Here is a 16,250-nt window from a genome sequence, read left to right as displayed (position 1 = left end):
GTTCCTGACACCGGCAATCTGATTGGTTGCTGAAGCAGACTTCTGCCTAGTGACGCGTTGAATGATTTTTGTGATTGGTTAACTTAACTAAGATTTTGGTGAAGAGGGTGAGGCTGAAGGGAGGTGAGACAGGACCAGAGTCTTCCCCAGCAACCAAATACCTTCAACACCTGATGATTCCTTCTTACCAAACACAATTCTAATTATTTCTTATGTTCATTTTATTACCAGCAGGCATATCAGCTGGAGCTGATTTACAGCAATACTGTGAACGCCATTCACTGATATAATGAGGATCATTTCATCACTAAACTTAACTCGCCACAACCATATTATACATTTCAAGGATTTAATTCTTTCTTTGAAAAAAAACTTTTAACAGTCTATTACGTCCTTTGCATGACGGCATGACACTTTGAGTTTGTGGACTTCACTAAATATCTCAAATGGGAAATACCCTGAATTTCCCTCGGGATCAATAAAGTATCTATCTATCTATCTATCATCTATCTACTGACAATAATATCAACGCAGAGCCATTCTGAATAATAGGTCTGAATAGGTCGGTTTCTGAAATGTCAATAGCGAATTCCGTCAAGAAAACAATTATTTCTATTACTATTTATTGCGTACTTATCTTACTCTGATAATGAACATAGGATATCCTTTTCAGGAACAGTTTGTTTGAATTTATAAAACGCTGTAGTTATTTTTTGTTGTTTTTGTTATTCTCTAATTACATATTTGATTCTATTTTGCATTGCTGTAGTCAGAGCAATCTGGCACAATACTTCCTTTCGGAATAAACAAAGAACTTTATGCTTTTTACAACTTGCCTTTAATATCTTGAATTTTGCCTGTTTGTTATTTAACAGGGTTAGATAGCCGATAGTTCATCTAAATAAACAAAGATTTTATTGACAGCCTATATTAACCAAACAACGAAAAGTATAAGAATTGCTAAATATAGCCAGCTTTATCACTATAACTCTGCTTTTACATCAATGATTACAGATAGAATATGTAAAGACATTTTTCTATTACTTAAAAAAAAAAGTTAATGTTAAAAATCAAGATTTATAGTGACCCTCATGTCTTCTAATTTGACACAGTAGTCGTCTGCCTTCTGCTCACAGACAGTTTAGCGCCACCATGAGGTCAATATGATGAACAGAAATGAACTTTAGTTCAGGGACCACGTCAACTGGAACACTTGCCACTCTAAATCCCAGTGCTGACAGACCTCTTTAAAGGTCAAATCCCTCAGAGCGGGTTGACATGAAACACCGGTTTCCTACAGCTCCTATTTAAATACACGACGCTAGTGTGTGTTTACATTACAAACACCAAGACACAAGTCATCCAGTAGAGTCAGCCTTTATTTAGTGTCACTTTCTCATACAAAAACAGAACATGTTTATTTATGCAAACCCACTTCATTCGACAAATGAAGTATTAGGCACCTTTTACAGTGTAAATGTGTATATGGTTTTATCCGTTAGTCTGAAGCCAAGTCAAAACTGTGAGGAAACCCTTTGGGACAACCAATATATTTTCCACAACTCGTTGATTATATTTGTTAAATTCAAAGCAAAGCCAAACTGTTAACAAATAATGTTAATGTTAGTCTACATGTTAAATGTCATTTAACTTAAACTTTTATCATTTGTATGAAGCTGGCTGTCTTACCTTTCTGCAGAAGATGTGTCCTCAATTTCAATGAAACTGCTCAGGTTCAGGCTGGAGAAAGGAACATTTAAAAAACTGCTGCACTCACATATTATTTGTATTCAGTGTTAAAACCTAAAAATCCAGACATTCATAGGAGACAACTATGCAGCCAGGTGGCGCTTTAATTGGCACATTCAAGCTGCAGAAATTAGTCACTTCATTGTATTTAAAAAAAAAAGTAATGTTAATTAACTACATTCACAGTAACATTTCCCAGTTATGTACTTAATTGCACAATTTCAGCACACATTAACAGCCTTTTGTCAAATCAGATGACTTGGTCAGTAACTCAAAATATAGTTGGATTTTGAGTCCATTTTTAATGTTGGATGTAAGAAAAGCAACACAACAGTGCCGATTGTTTTTATCAGCTTTATTAAAACTCTACTTGAAGCAACAACATTTTACTGACAAGCAGTTTGTTTCTATTTTGACCCACACAGAAAAACTAGACACACTTCAGTGCTTCAAACACATCAGGGGAAGCCTGATGCAGTTTCATTAGAATCCCATTCGAGGTCTTCAAACAGGTAACATACCGTTTTCAAACCAACTGTGCTGTATTTGGTCCATGCAACCACTTTTCATTCACCACCTGAACTCTGCATCAGAAACACATAATAATTCAAAGAGGAAGAACACAAACTTACAGGGGTCTGAATTGGAATAGAAAACAAGAGAAAAAAAAGATTACAGAACTTTACCTGCATGAGGAGGAAGAGAGGTGATTTAGTCTACGAAGGTGACAAAAAATGTGGTCAAAACCTGGTCAATCCATTTCACTGACAAAAAGCTGTAATTTGAGTCTGATATATGCTACATGACCTAAAACTATGTGAAGAGCAAAGAATTTCTGTGTGAGAGTTGAAGAGGAGATTTTTAATTTGCTGTGTGAAGATAACAATTCACTGAAACTTAAGTGATAGTCCTAATCAGATGGCATATAGAGGTGCACCTCTACACACAGTTCAGATAAGATTAAGCCGTTTTTCACGAACTGATCTTCTGTAAATCTTGGACAAGTGGATGTGTTGGTTGAGTTCCTATTCAAAATTAAAGTCATATTCAAAGTCCAGAGAGGTCATGTCAGAGGGGAGGCCCAAAGTTTCAGGGGTCATCTCAACAATTGGGGGTTCACCTTCACCAGCTGCTGCTTCCCCAGGTTGCAAACCAGAGCCAGGATCTGATGTGTCAAGCCCCTTTGAGTCTGAAGCAGCCGAGTCAGAATCTCCTGAGGCAAGCTCTGGCTCAGACTGGCTCTGCTGCTGATTCCGGGTCTGGTATCTGGTTTGGGATCTGGTTTGTCGAACAGGGCGAGCTGCAGCACTTTTCTTTGCAGGAGTTATTTTGCCTCTAGTTTTTCTGCCTGCTTTGGATTCAGGGACTGGAACTGTATCAAGATTAGTCTCTGTGTATGACTGGGAGGAGGGGTCCTGTTTTGTTAGGGGTTCAGATTGTGGGTCTGTTTGGGGTTGAGATGTTTCTTCCAGCTCAGCATCTGTTTGTGCAGGGATTTGGGAAGCACCTCTAGAAATCAAGGACAGGTTTTGAGGTGCATTCTGAGCCTCAGCCAAAGCTGTTTGATTCAGTATAGATTGGTTGGATTGTGAAGTTGTTTCACAGGGATCACCATCAGGTTTTGGAGCTAGGGTGGGCTGCAAAGACCAAACAGATGCAATTTGGATGTTTGATTCTGGCTGGGTTTTGAGACTTGGTGGATTCTTGTCTGTTTCTGGCTGAATTTGGGGACAATGTGGGTTTTTATCAGGCATTTGTTGGACTTCGGGACCTAATGGATTCTTTTCCGTTTTTGGCTGGATTTGGGGACCTGGTAGATTCTTGTCCGTTTCTTGCTGGGTTTTGGGACCTGGTAGATTCTTTTCTGTTTCTGTCTGGATTTGGGGACCTGGTAGATTCTTGTATGTTTCTTGCCGAGTTGTAGGACCTGGTGGGTTCTTTTCCGTTTCTGTCTGAATTTGGGGACCTGGTAGATTCTTGGCTGGTTCTTGCTGGGTTTTGGGACCTGATAGATTCTTTTCCGTTTCTGTCTGGATTTGGGGACCTGGTAGATTCTTGGCTGTTTCTTGCTGGGTTTTGGGACCTGGTAGATTCTTTTCCGTTTCTGTCTGGATTTGGGGACCTGGTGAGGATTTGTTTGAGTCAGCTTGCAGAGCAGTACAGACCACAGCTGGGGGTTGGGACTGAGGCAGTAGTTGAGTTTTTAGTACTTGGAGGTTAGAAAGTTGGCATTTTTTGGTGCTACTCCCATCAGCTCTTGTGTCTGTTGCTGTTTTGGTGACAGTTGAGGAATTTGATTGTCCAGCACTACTATAGAAGATGTCAAATAAGTCCTTGGCCTTGGCAGCAGCCAGGTTACTCTTCAGCTTCTCAGACTTTTGAGCTCCTTCATTCATTTTTATAAAAGGTGGAGGCTTAACAAACACTGTATGTGTATGCTCACTCTCTGGTACACCAGGAGCTGCCACATCAGACACAATTCTTATCATTTTTGGCTGTGAAGGTTTAACTGCAGAAGGAGCAGAGGTGGATACAGATGATGATACAGTGGTAGCCTGAAATGGCAAAGCTTTATAATCTGATGGCACACACTTTACATCAATTTCAGCAGGTTTAGAAACTAGGGGTGCAGGTTGAACCTCAAATGGTGGTTTTAAAACCGGTGGCAAAGGTTTAACCTCAAATGTTGCAGGTTTTGAAATCGGTTGTGGGGGCTTGACCTCAGGCATTGAAGGTTTAAAAACAGTTGGTGGAGGATTGGCTTGAAATGGGACAGGTCCAAAGACTGGTGGATCAGTTTTAGCCTTAAACGGCTCAGGTCTTGATGCTGGGGAAAGAGGTTTTACCCCAACTGTCTGAGGTTCCTCCCTTGATGTTGCATCCATTGGTATATATGGTAAACTGACAGCATTTGCAATTTCATTCAATGTGGGTAAATCTTTAGGAGAAGACCCTTGTAAAGTTGTGTTTTGGGGTCTGATGGAGAGGAATGTATTAAGAGGTGCAGGTTTACCCATCATTGCTGCTTTCCGCATTACTGCTGCTGGTGCAGGGAGGTTTGGCCGTATTCTTCCTCTGTTTGACACCCAGGGAGAAGGCATTGTCGGTCCAAGGACTTTTGTCTGATGGCCTCCAAGCTTCTGGGCAATCTCCTTAGCAACAGCCATAGATTTTGCAAAAGAATCTTCTATCGAACCGGTATTCTGCATTGTTGCATCTTCGTCATCCTTGACGAACTCTGCAGCTGCTTTCTGGGCCTCCTTTGCTAGAACATTCTCTTTCTTTTTCCATGTGAATCTTCCGAATGAAGGGGTGGCAGCTGTGGTTGCTGGTTTGCCTGCTTCCAGACTCTGCTTGCGAAGCTTTGCCCTCATGGCAGGGCTGGGACCACAGAAGACTTTGGGCAGGTCATAGGGCTTAGTTGGAGGTTCAGGCTTGCTGACCTCTGCTTTTGCTGCTGGTTTCTCTGGTTCAAGTTTTCTAAAAGCTTCCCTTTCAGCTTTAGGTTTACCTTCCTCTCTGTCATTCTTGGATCTGAAATCTGAAGATTTACCATATTTAAATCGACTCTCGTCATCTCTCGGCCCATATTTTGGATGGTCGTATTTGTCATCCTCATCCTTGCGATATCGATACCGGTATTCTCCTTCTCTACCATATTTAGATTTGTCGCTTTCTTCCCTTTTGCTGTTTTTATCAGTCTCCTCTTCTTCTCTATTGTAGCGGTATTTATCATCCTTTTTGATGAATTTATTCTTTTCACCTTCATCTTTTTTGCTGTAGATAGGCCTCTCCCCATCTGAGCTTTTTGTATCTTTAAAATCCTGCTCTTTCTTGCCTGGCTTTGTTTTTCCCTCCTGTTCTTCCTTTTTAACTTTATTTTTTTCCTCCTTCTGAACAGAATCATCCGTTTCCCTCTTTTTGTCCTTTTCTTTTTTGTCTTTTTTGTGTTTGGACTTTTCCTCCTTGTCGTTGTTGCCCTTCTCACTGTCATCATGTTTGCGTTTCTTTCCAGTTGTATCTGAGGTCAAACCTGCCTGTCGGTCAAGGTTCCTCCTCTGTTCATACAACGGATTCTCGTACATTTGTTTCTGATGGAAGAGGCAAAGCACAAGATAAAGACACTGAGGAAATTGCATCAAAAATGTGTCTGACATACAACACTTCCATTCTTGTAACCACAATAACTATTAAGAAAGAACTAAAATAATGTATGTACCAACTCAATGTTCATAAAAAGTTTTGCACCTAATTTATAAGCACACAATATTCTCACAATTAACTAAGCAGAACATTCAAGTGAAAATCTTTGAATACTGCCTTGGCCATGTCAAGTGGTTGCCCTTTTTTTTTTTTAAGTCTCCATTTACACAATACTACCGCAACAAAGTAACAGCTCTTCATTTTTTTCATTAATAGTGATATACATCTAAATATGTAAGGTATATCTTTTTTGAAGGGCCAGCACATTTTCCTTTCAGCTTTCCTTGTATAGTTTCTTTACAATTCTAAAAATAAATAAATAATGCTTCTCTGATATCTACCCTAAAAACAACCCAACTTTACAGGAGTAGTTTTCTCAGAATTTAAACCGCCTAATTTGTAGTGACAAGTAGTAGTTTTTGGTATGATGTATATTTTTACCCAAAGACCATAGCTTTTTATGAAGCTTATTTTTCTGACATGAAGCTTGACAAAGTAAATATGACCCACGTTAAAGGAGTTGCCTGATAAGATTCACTCAACTAACTCTGAGCTCTCCAGAGCCAATGGTCCACCCTCCTAAGTATTTCTCCAGCGTCTCCTATGCATAACCTGGACTAATTTTTACATAACTCACTACGACTGTATTTAGGTGGACTGATTTAATATACAACAAAATGTCTGCTAATCAAACAACTAAGCACATATCCAATCAATCACTCACTCAATCTTATCATGTCCCACCTTGTCTTTTTGAACATAAAATGTTCACTTAAGAGCATTTGAATTTGTATCTATTTACACTTGAGGAATTTGTCTATATGTAGAAAACTAAATAGATCTAGGCACCATGGAGTCATGGTACATTACATTTTTATACATTTCTGCAAGTGGAAAAGAAGTCAAAAACGTACAAGAGGAAATCTTTTTTTTTCTACAATTTTATCTGTTTGCAAATATCATCCTTGAGTTATCTGGTGCATCTTTACTACTATGTATCTTTATCCAAATCTGACAAATCTCTGCTTTAACCGTTATACCTTGTAGTTTTCATTGTGCTTATGTGTGGTGACGTGCTCTTCTGCACAAATGGCATCTCCATAAAACTCTTTGCACAACAGGCAGAAGAATCCTCTGACAGGCAGCAAGAACTCCGAGCCTGCAGCAAAACACAAGCGACACAATTTTAACCCTTTAGTGATGATAAATTAACTGTCAATCATGTTTACCTGGTGGATGTCGCCACTTCAAGTACCTATCAGAACAGGAAGTGGTTAGAGAAGGAGCATCTGATTATAAAAATATTTGAAAACAGATGATGTATACTGAAAAGTGCATACTGCTCAATAATACCAGGGTTCCTACAGGAAGTGGAGGTCATGAGCAGCCTGACACATCAGCACTTTTCCAACGTGTTAAGTTGAGACTTTAAAAACATATGAATTGACATCAGAGATGTGTAGACGGGAGTCTCCTCTGTGGTTATCGACGAGTCTGTCACTTCGTTAACATTTTTTCATTAAGGAGATAGAAAAAGTGCAGCAGAGATCCATATTGAGCTCCACCTGGAAGCAGAAGATGGCTAAAAAAATTCAGCGGGTCATTGGGGAAAAAAAAAAAACATGATGATGACTTTGAAGGGAAATGATGACTGTAAAACAAAATACCTTTGGCTGGTTTAGTAAGCTTCTCTACTGATGAAGTGTTCTTTGCGATTTTGGTAGGTGTGGGAGCCCATGGCCGGTCGTACGGATCCAGAGTCTGTAAAAAGAAGAAGATAATCAAATGTCAAAAGAACCTACATATAAGCACTGTTCATTTGTGAATATCAAACTAATCAAATTAATTTCAGGGGGAAAAAAGGACAATCAAAATATAGATGCTATATCAAAGATCTGACATAAGGACAAAGACATTTTGTGAAAATGTATTAAAAATTAAAACTAATACAAACCTTGCGATGCGATTTGTTGTGCAAGTGTGTGAAAAAATCAAACATGGAACCAGAGGTGACGTTACAGTTTTTGCACCAGTGGTTTCCAGCATCATAGTAATCAAATGGATCTGGAGGCAGGGTCGAAGGCGGAGGCTGTGCGCTGACAGGTGTCTTGTCCAAGGATGGTCTTGGCGCCAACGGTGGTTCCACTGATATCTGCCAAGAAACAAAGAGGGTGGAAAGTCAAAATGGCTGAAACAAGCCAACACAATCACAATTCACACAGGCAAAAACATCTCAGCTCCACAAAATGTGAAAGGAACAAAGTTTCTTACCTTTATTGAATTTCAGCCTCGAAGACGCAAGTTGTATTTTGCAAAATTCTGACCATCATTTTTATACCGAGAGTAACATTTGATTCACATTCTGAAGTTTAAGCTCCATGCTACATCAAAGTCAGATGTGAAAAAATTAAAAGATATTGGTCAAAATGTTGATTACTGAAGACCACACACTGTTCTCCCTTTACCTTTCTGTTATTTTTACTTTAGCTGTAAACTGAAAGTATTTCCACCACATCGTATTACTGAGTAACTATATTTATGTAAAAGGTAACAGTTTATGACTGTTAAGTCTTGTCGGGTTTTAAAATAATACTGTCTGCAGATTCCTGTGTAGGAGGAAAACAACTTCATTTTTACAGTAGTACGGTGAGTTTAGTACAACAAAACAAAGGGAGAGTTTTTAGAAAAGCTCAGCAGAGTTTCCGGCACAGCTGTATCAAAGCAAAAGCATTTTAGTCTATCAAATAACATGATCCCTTCATTTCCTAAGAGGCCTTTAATGTGAGAAGGCTGATGAGTTAGTAAAACATCATTACCCTTATTAACTATCACCATTACTTTAAAGCTGCCAACTCGGAGGTTCACACACACACACACACACAGTACAATTAAAGTGTTGGTTTCTGTCCCTTTGTACAAAGGGAAACATTGACGCTGAAGCTTTAGCACTTCCTTCGTTGTCATTCAAGGTTCTTTTGAACATTTGCTGCAATACGTTTCAACTGCTGCTGAGCATTGAGGCAGAATGACGTCAAAAACGCAACAAACTTTAACGCAAAGTAAAACGATGTATAAACGTAGCTTTACATCGATATAAAGCAGACACACGGTTCTCGACAGGTAAGTTGATAACAATTCTTTAAGACTTAGCTTGACATTTTTTCTGTTTGTATAATAAATCATATCAATCCATTTGACTGATAACTGTCCAATAAGCTAACTAAATATAATGTTGAAAACTTACATAGATCAACATGTACATACAAGAAAACACAGTAATTAGCCCTAGCTATGACTGAGGACAGAAATCTTTCTGAACTAATCTCCGTTTTACCTCCTTTGCAGATCTTTGTACCTTTATGGTTGAACTGCTGGCTGTCTGTCTTTCCTCGGGACTCTTCTCATCCAACCATTTCTTCTTCTCTGGTGGGAGCAGCTTTGGCGGCTGGTCCTTCTGGTCCCCGGGCTGCTTGCTAAGCTTGCGTGGTCGGTCAGTCGGGTTCAGGCCTAGGATTAGTGCTACCTTGTCGATTTCGCTGCGTTTCTTCTCGGCAGACTCATGCTCTTTGCGCAGGTTTGAGATCTGAGCCATGACCTCCTCCTGCAGGCGGCTGATCTCCTGCAGCAAGGGGTCCTTGTGTCCGTCCTTCTCCCGGCGCTTCTTTCTAAGGAGCTCACCTGGGAATATGAAAACATGTCTGCATCAATAACAAGGTACACAGTGAGTAGTCATCTTAACAAAACATTATTTTGATTACCTTAACAGTCTTAATGTGAAGTCTAATGTTTTGCCTCTTTTAGTGCTTTTAACATTTAACAGCAATGACCTCTGGACAAAGCCCCGCGTGAGATCGATGGGCAGGTGAACAACATGTGTATTGTCTGTGCACGTCTCTGTGTGAGCTCACCTTGTTGCTTTCTGAGTCTCTCCAGCTCCTTCATCAGATATTCTTTTTTCTTCATCCTGGTCTCCCTGTCCTGTCTCAGCTTCTCTCTCTCCTCCAGAACCTGAATACAGACAAACATTCCCATTAGCTGACGGTAAAGACGCCTAACCGTCACTTTCCTCCATCTCTCAATGAGGATCAAACCTTCTGTTTCTGGCTCTCGTTGTTCTGCTCCTCAGAAATGATTCTTTCATGGCTGCTTGCTTTACAGCTTCCTTTCTCCACGTCCTGAACAGAGCTCTTTCCCAGTCCTTCCAACACAACAACCGACACCAGTTACACATCATTTTGCAACGACTGCATAAAAACAAACATCGAGTAACAACTACGTGCTTTTGAGTTGATCCTGACATTTTAACTTACATGATGGCTGATAGTTTTCATTCTCTAATTGTTTAAATCAATAAAAACTATTCCTTTCTTGTTTTATTAACAATAAAAGACCTTAAACTTCTTCTGCTCTAATATTCACCTTAATGATGATCTGGGTCTGGATTGATCGATCATGAACAACCCAAAACGTATAGATTTTAGATACAAATAACAGGTAATAAACACGTGGGTCATCGTAAATATCTTTCACATATAGAAAACAGTGACGGCTCGAATCGTCCCCCAGCTGAACTTTACTTTTCCTTCTGCTGTCCGGGTGTTTCTACATCCCTTACAGGTCGTAAAAAGGGGAATATTTCCTCAATAAAGGCTCACCCTGATTAAACTGACCTTTGACCTCTGGCTCAGGGATCGGCTTGTTGTACTGCTGAGTGTAGGGCAGCGTGGGGGGGAACTCTTCGTGGCCAGTCGGGGGAGGCATTGTCATAGGGGGTGGGTACATGGGTGGCCACTGCTGGTGCATGTAGGGATTATAGTTTCCAAACTGGCCATATCCTGGTGGGGGATAGTTTGGAGGAATCATGCTGTGGACCTGTGAGGAGGGGAATGTGGGAATGGCTGCACCAGGGTGAGAGGGGAGTGTGTTGGGGTCAGCAATTTGTGGTAGCTGCTGTGGAGGCAGCTTAGGTGGCGGCTGGGGCAGAGCTGCCTCGCTCCGCCCCGTCTTCACCTCCTTCACTTCTCTGTCTTTGAGAGACTTGGGCGGAGCCGAACCCTTTCTGTTGCTGTCGTTGCTGCTCCAGCTTGCTCCCCTGCCACGGCTGTGACTCCTGCTGCTACTGCTGCTGGAGCTGCCGCTTTGGCTCCTCCTCCTGCGGCCCCGGCGTGGCCGACTGTCATTAGAGCTGTCAGAGGAGTACCGTCTGCGTGTCGGTGTCTTTGGAGGGGGCTTGTTACCATGTAGACGCTCTTTGGTCCTGGCAGCCATCTTGCTAATCTCGGTCACACCAAGGTCCAGGCCAATGGTCTTCAGCAGGTCCTGGATCTTCTCGTACTCCTCCACTGCCTGGCGCTCACTCTCCTCAAGTGGCTCTGTCCCTGGCGGGAAGGCAGGATTTGATACCTGGATCTTAATGTTCTGTTCTGGGTTGATAGTTGGCCGGCTTGTGTACCTCATGTCCACCTCCCCCATTGTGGGGGGAACTGAAAGGTGAGGGGAGGCCCCTGCTGGGAGGCCATACCTGCTGACAGCCATCTGTGGGGGGTAGTCTCCATACAGAGCCTCTTCTGTCACGTCACCGTACAGATCCAGCCCGTGGTGTCGGACTGGCTCAGCTGATGGAGGTGGTTTTGGCTCCTCAGAGTCTCCATAAAGGAATTTCTCCTCGTCATCAATGTCATCGACATTCTTCTCCGGAGCACTGCCCCCTGCATCCTGTCCGCCAAGCAGGTTAAGGATTTCTTTGATCTCAGCATCGAGGCCAGCCCGGTGAGCCATTTGTGGGTCTGAGCGGAGCTCTGACAACATGGTGGCAACCATGTGAGGCTCCATGCCTTTAACAGCATGCAGCAGCTGCTCGGCCACCCGAGACAAGCTCGAGCCCTCGCCTCTGGGAGAGTCCAAGCTCTGGAACACAACAACAGTGAAATTAGTGGCCATCATTGAGAATCTGCTGCATCTTATATCAATTAAACTAACAAGCACTTTATCTAAAACAGAGAGCTGAATCAATGTTGAGTCCTAATTTTCAACAATAGGTTGTTATGTTTGGCTGAGAATAAGGAGATATTTTACACCTAATGATTTAGTCAACACACATAAGATTAACGATATTTAAAAATAAAAAAATTTAAACATACGATAATAATAGAAAATGGAGAGACATTTCACTGAATTTAGCCTTTTTATTTCATTATCCAGATTTTCACATTTAAAACACAATCATGGAATTTTTTCTATATTTTTTTTTTTAAATAACAGACTTCTGGCTGTAGATGTTCTTCCTGATATGTTTAAGGATGATTCTGACAAACATTTGCTGCTCAAAACTGTTATTTGTGTCTCTCAATTGCCCAAGGATTTATTTGTTAATATACATTTGTATTTCTATGTTTGGCTGCTCGATGTCTGTCTGAAACTCTGTTTTCGTGTTGCTGTTTGTTATGTCCATGACACTCTTGAAAAAGAGATTTTTAATCTCAATGAGTTTCTCTTCCTGGTTAAATAAAGGTTATAAATGTATCAAAGCTAAATATTCCTATTCAGAATCATTAACTGGCATACATCTGCAGCTTTGTAAGAAATGTTGGAAACAGTGGTATTAAAAGTGATGACAATGCAGGTGTTTTGTTCAGATTTACCCTGAGTGACGGAGAGTCCTCTGAGTCGTTGCGTTTCTTCAGGATAGATTTGGTGGGCGGACCCAGCATCTCCTCCAGCTCCTTCCTGCGTCGGGCTGTCTCTAGCTCTTTGAATTCTTTTCTGGATTTCTTGTCATCGTCGCTGGAGGAGCTCGAGCTGCTGCTTACACTGCGGCTCCTTTGCCTGCTCTTACTGCGACCTCGGCTCGCTGCCTTGCAGTAGCCCCGCCCCAGGCTACGACCTCTTGACCTGGACCTCGATCGAGACCTGCTACGGGGGCGACTTTTGCTCCTGCCCCGGCTCTTGGCTCGACTCCGATCCGGACTGCGGCTTTTGCTCCGACCTCGACTCTTGGCCCTGCTCCGATCCGGACTGAAACTGTGGCTGCGAGGACGGCTCTTGCTTCTCGCCCGACTCTTGCTACGTCCTCGACTCTTGCTACGTCCTCGACTCTTGGCCCGGCTTCGGTCCGGACTCTGCTCTCGGCTGCCAGGTCGGCTCCGGCCCCGACTCCTACTCCGCTCATATGCGGGTCGAGGCGGGTAGTCTCTGCACAAAAACAGGACTTTGAATTAATATATGCTGTATAACTAATGATATTTTGTAATGCTTTTCAACTTCTGGGCATACACGTTTTCATTGTTTTGTTCCTAACACCGGTCGCAAAACACTTTTTGACTTTTACTCTTAATAACCAGTACCTTTCATGGTGGCGTGGGGGGGCAGAGCCAGAAGGTCCAGTTAGCTCATTTCCAACAGTGATGAGCAGGTTGTGATCAAGGGGAACAGATCCACGTGGTGATGGAGACCTCTGCAACACATGCACACATGCTGTATGAGAGTCGTTCACACTTATTGATGTCAGGTAGTCATTATCATCCATGTGGCTGTTGTCCTGTCCAGGCACCTTAGCGTCCTAGATACCCACCAGGTGGGACAAGATTTTCAACCGTTACACCTCTGTATGAGACATCTTCCACATGTTTAAAGTCATATGGGAAAGCTAAAACAACGTTCTGTCACTCCATCTATTTCCATTATAAATCACTCAAACAAACATACTGAAGTCACTATTTTAGATCACGATTTGTAATTATTTGGAGTGAACTGAACTAGTCATCTCTATGAATCCAACAGCATTGTAAGTTATTGTGATAGGTCGTCAGTATGTAAATCACAAAAACTACACTTTCATTTTGTTATAAATACACTTGAATTAACTGTTAAAAAAGAAAACAAACACTTGTCGGTTCTTCATCAAAAAGAGTTTCTGTTTACCGTAATGTCACATTATGAACGCACCAGTGTTGTTGCGGTAATCATGTTTCATTTTCATTAAGAATTTTTGGAAGTTAACTCAATAAATTCAAAGATAATTTAAAAAGACCGGACTTACTTTATTTATATACCATTAATTTAGTTCACTTTTTTTTTGCAAACGTCAGGATGTTTTGTATAAGATGTGTACATCACAACAAAACAAAAAGGGCAGCTTTACTTTCAGCTGACGTGCACGTTATGGACCCATGTCTAAACCTCCACATAACGGATGTAAGTCCCATTTAAGTCATCGGTTGTTTCACTGTATGTGCAGGTCAGAAAAATATAAGAATGAAAGCTAAATTGTAGGCCTCACATCAACAAAGTGCAACACAAAACGGACAAGGAAGAAAAACACCTCCGTTTTGATTTAACAAACAGCTAAATCTGTCGGACAGATGCCTTCATCTAAACCACATCATCAAGAGAAAGTCACGCTGAATAATCGGAGTTTTTGGGGCAAATATCTCACTTCAACTTTTGCTACATTTTCCGCCTGCTTGACTCACGTCTCTCGGTGGACCCCCGGCCCAGTACTCTCCGCCTGATGGGGGGGAAGAGTATCTCCTGCGCGGCGGAGAGCGACGGTAGGATTCTGGGTGACCATGGTCTGGATATCCAGGATGGTACGGAGCCCTTGGCCGGTCCCTGTCGTCTCTGTAGCCTTGTGCCTGGTAGGGCCTGGACGGCGGCGGCCTGTAGCCCCCTCTCGGTGGCGGTCGATCGCGGTACATTTCCCCTCAAAAAAACGCGTTTTCTCCCCGCGCTTAAACAGCGGACATTTGCAGCGTTTGTTTAATGCAAGTCACAAATGTGCTCAATGTGAAACAAACTGTGAAGGTGTTTTCTATCAACTCCGTTCTCAGCGCCACAGTCTGTCTTTCTATGCACACAATGATAATTTCTTCTTCTACTGAAAGAAATGAACAGATTCTGCCCCCTACAGGAGTAACACAGTAAGGGCACTTAAATATCCCATTATTTTAGTAACTTCTCTTGAGCCATTTTAAAACCATCTCATGAAATGCTTTTGATGTCGTTAAAGTTAAATAAAAGCAATAATGCTAATAATGAATGTCATCATGATGTGCATATCTTTAGCATTTGGCAATAGTCACAGTTGTGCTGTAGTCTACATCACATACTAAATAGATCCATGACACCAGGGAAGACTCCTGATATGAGTTAGGCTCACAGCCCAGGAGAATCTGTTGAGGGTAAATCATGTGGTTAAATAAAATATCAAAGATATCTTCTTTAACATCTCATAAAGATGAAACAATTTCCGAGTTAATGCTGAGGCTCCTTTAGAATACAAGCATTGGATTGAGCTCTAATGTGTTTCATAAATTAGCCCAACATCTTTTGGGAAAAAAAGAAAAGCAAACAGATAAATGTGATTAAGAACCCATTCATGACTTTTCATTACTTAAGTGTTTTTTTTTATTGAAAAACAAAGTATCGAAGTACATCAAACAGTACAAAGGTTTTTACATCCACATGTATTTTCAGAATGAAAACTAAGAATTGCCAACAGTACATCGATAGTTGAACCTTTTAGCCACCTGTCATTTAACAATTAACTGTTAAGTTAAATCCCTCAATTTTTCCAGAGCTGATAGTCTTCAGAAAGTTAGCAGCATGGATGTGTTGCTATTGATCTGTTAGCCAACCAACACCGCCAGATAATTGAGGAAATGTGGAATATGATGTGGAATACAAGAAATGGCTTAACAATTACAAATATACTTGGGTAATCTCCCAACTGAACATAAGTACAGTATATGTTCTTGAACTGAAGGCTGCTTGCTTTTATTCAAACAAAATCTGACGTGACAGTCATAAATAACAATTAAGTCACAAATTCAACTTCCTCATAGAGGACATCAACATATTTATACTTCAGTCAATAAGTATGCAGAACCATTTTTATCCTTGTTATTTTGATGTCAACAAAATCACAATGTCACTTCAATGTGCGTCTTCAAGCGTTTTGAATTACATTGCACTTACAGGTTTAAAGTTTCAGTAAATAAAAACTGTAAGCTATAAGTCTGATTCAAAATGTATGGAGAATTAGGAAGTGTGTACCTTCCTTCGATATTTAAACACTGATTTGTACACACACAAAACTCCAATAATACACAAAAAGTACAAGATGAATAAATTACTTTTAAGGGGTGTAATTGCAGGAAGGTAAATAGATTTCACTTTATTGGCACTTAATGTCAGTGTGATTAACCACATAGTATTTAAATATCACCATTTAAAGAGAAAACATTCATACACAGTCCAGCACTGGAAGTGAGATTGTGAACTCTTTTATGAACATCAAG

At 41.1% G+C, this 16,250-nt stretch overlaps 1 protein-coding gene across 4 annotated transcripts; it reads right to left on the bottom strand.

Annotated features, from left to right (window-relative positions):
* Positions 1-2,089: 2,089 nt before the first annotated feature.
* znf318 (zinc finger protein 318) lies at positions 2,090-14,854 on the bottom strand. Of its 4 annotated transcripts, none has more exons than XR_013780700.1 (12): positions 14,424-14,854; positions 13,296-13,405; positions 12,594-13,143; positions 10,623-11,859; positions 10,044-10,150; positions 9,861-9,960; positions 9,308-9,630; positions 7,907-8,104; positions 7,620-7,713; positions 6,993-7,111; positions 2,436-5,840; positions 2,090-2,333 (listed from the first exon to the last, which is right to left on the bottom strand). XR_013780700.1 is itself a non-coding variant. In XM_079362586.1 (12 exons), the coding sequence occupies exons 1-12, from the start codon at positions 14,646-14,648 to the stop codon at positions 2,775-2,777; spliced, it is 6,090 nt and encodes a 2,029-aa protein (XP_079218712.1). In that variant the 5' UTR covers positions 14,649-14,854; the 3' UTR covers positions 2,090-2,774. The 4 variants fall into 4 exon arrangements, 3 of the variants coding, with proteins under 3 accessions (XP_079218712.1, XP_079218713.1, XP_079218711.1); XM_079362586.1 differs by having other exon boundaries at positions 2,090-3,832; positions 3,872-5,840; XM_079362587.1 differs by having other exon boundaries at positions 2,090-3,598; positions 3,872-5,840.
* Positions 14,855-16,250: the final 1,396 nt, after the last annotated feature.

Source organism: Symphodus melops, assembly GCF_947650265.1.
Source record: "Symphodus melops genome assembly, chromosome: 15".
Lineage (NCBI taxonomy): Eukaryota > Metazoa > Chordata > Actinopteri > Labriformes > Labridae > Symphodus > Symphodus melops.
This window is presented reverse-complemented; position numbering and strand designations above follow the sequence as displayed.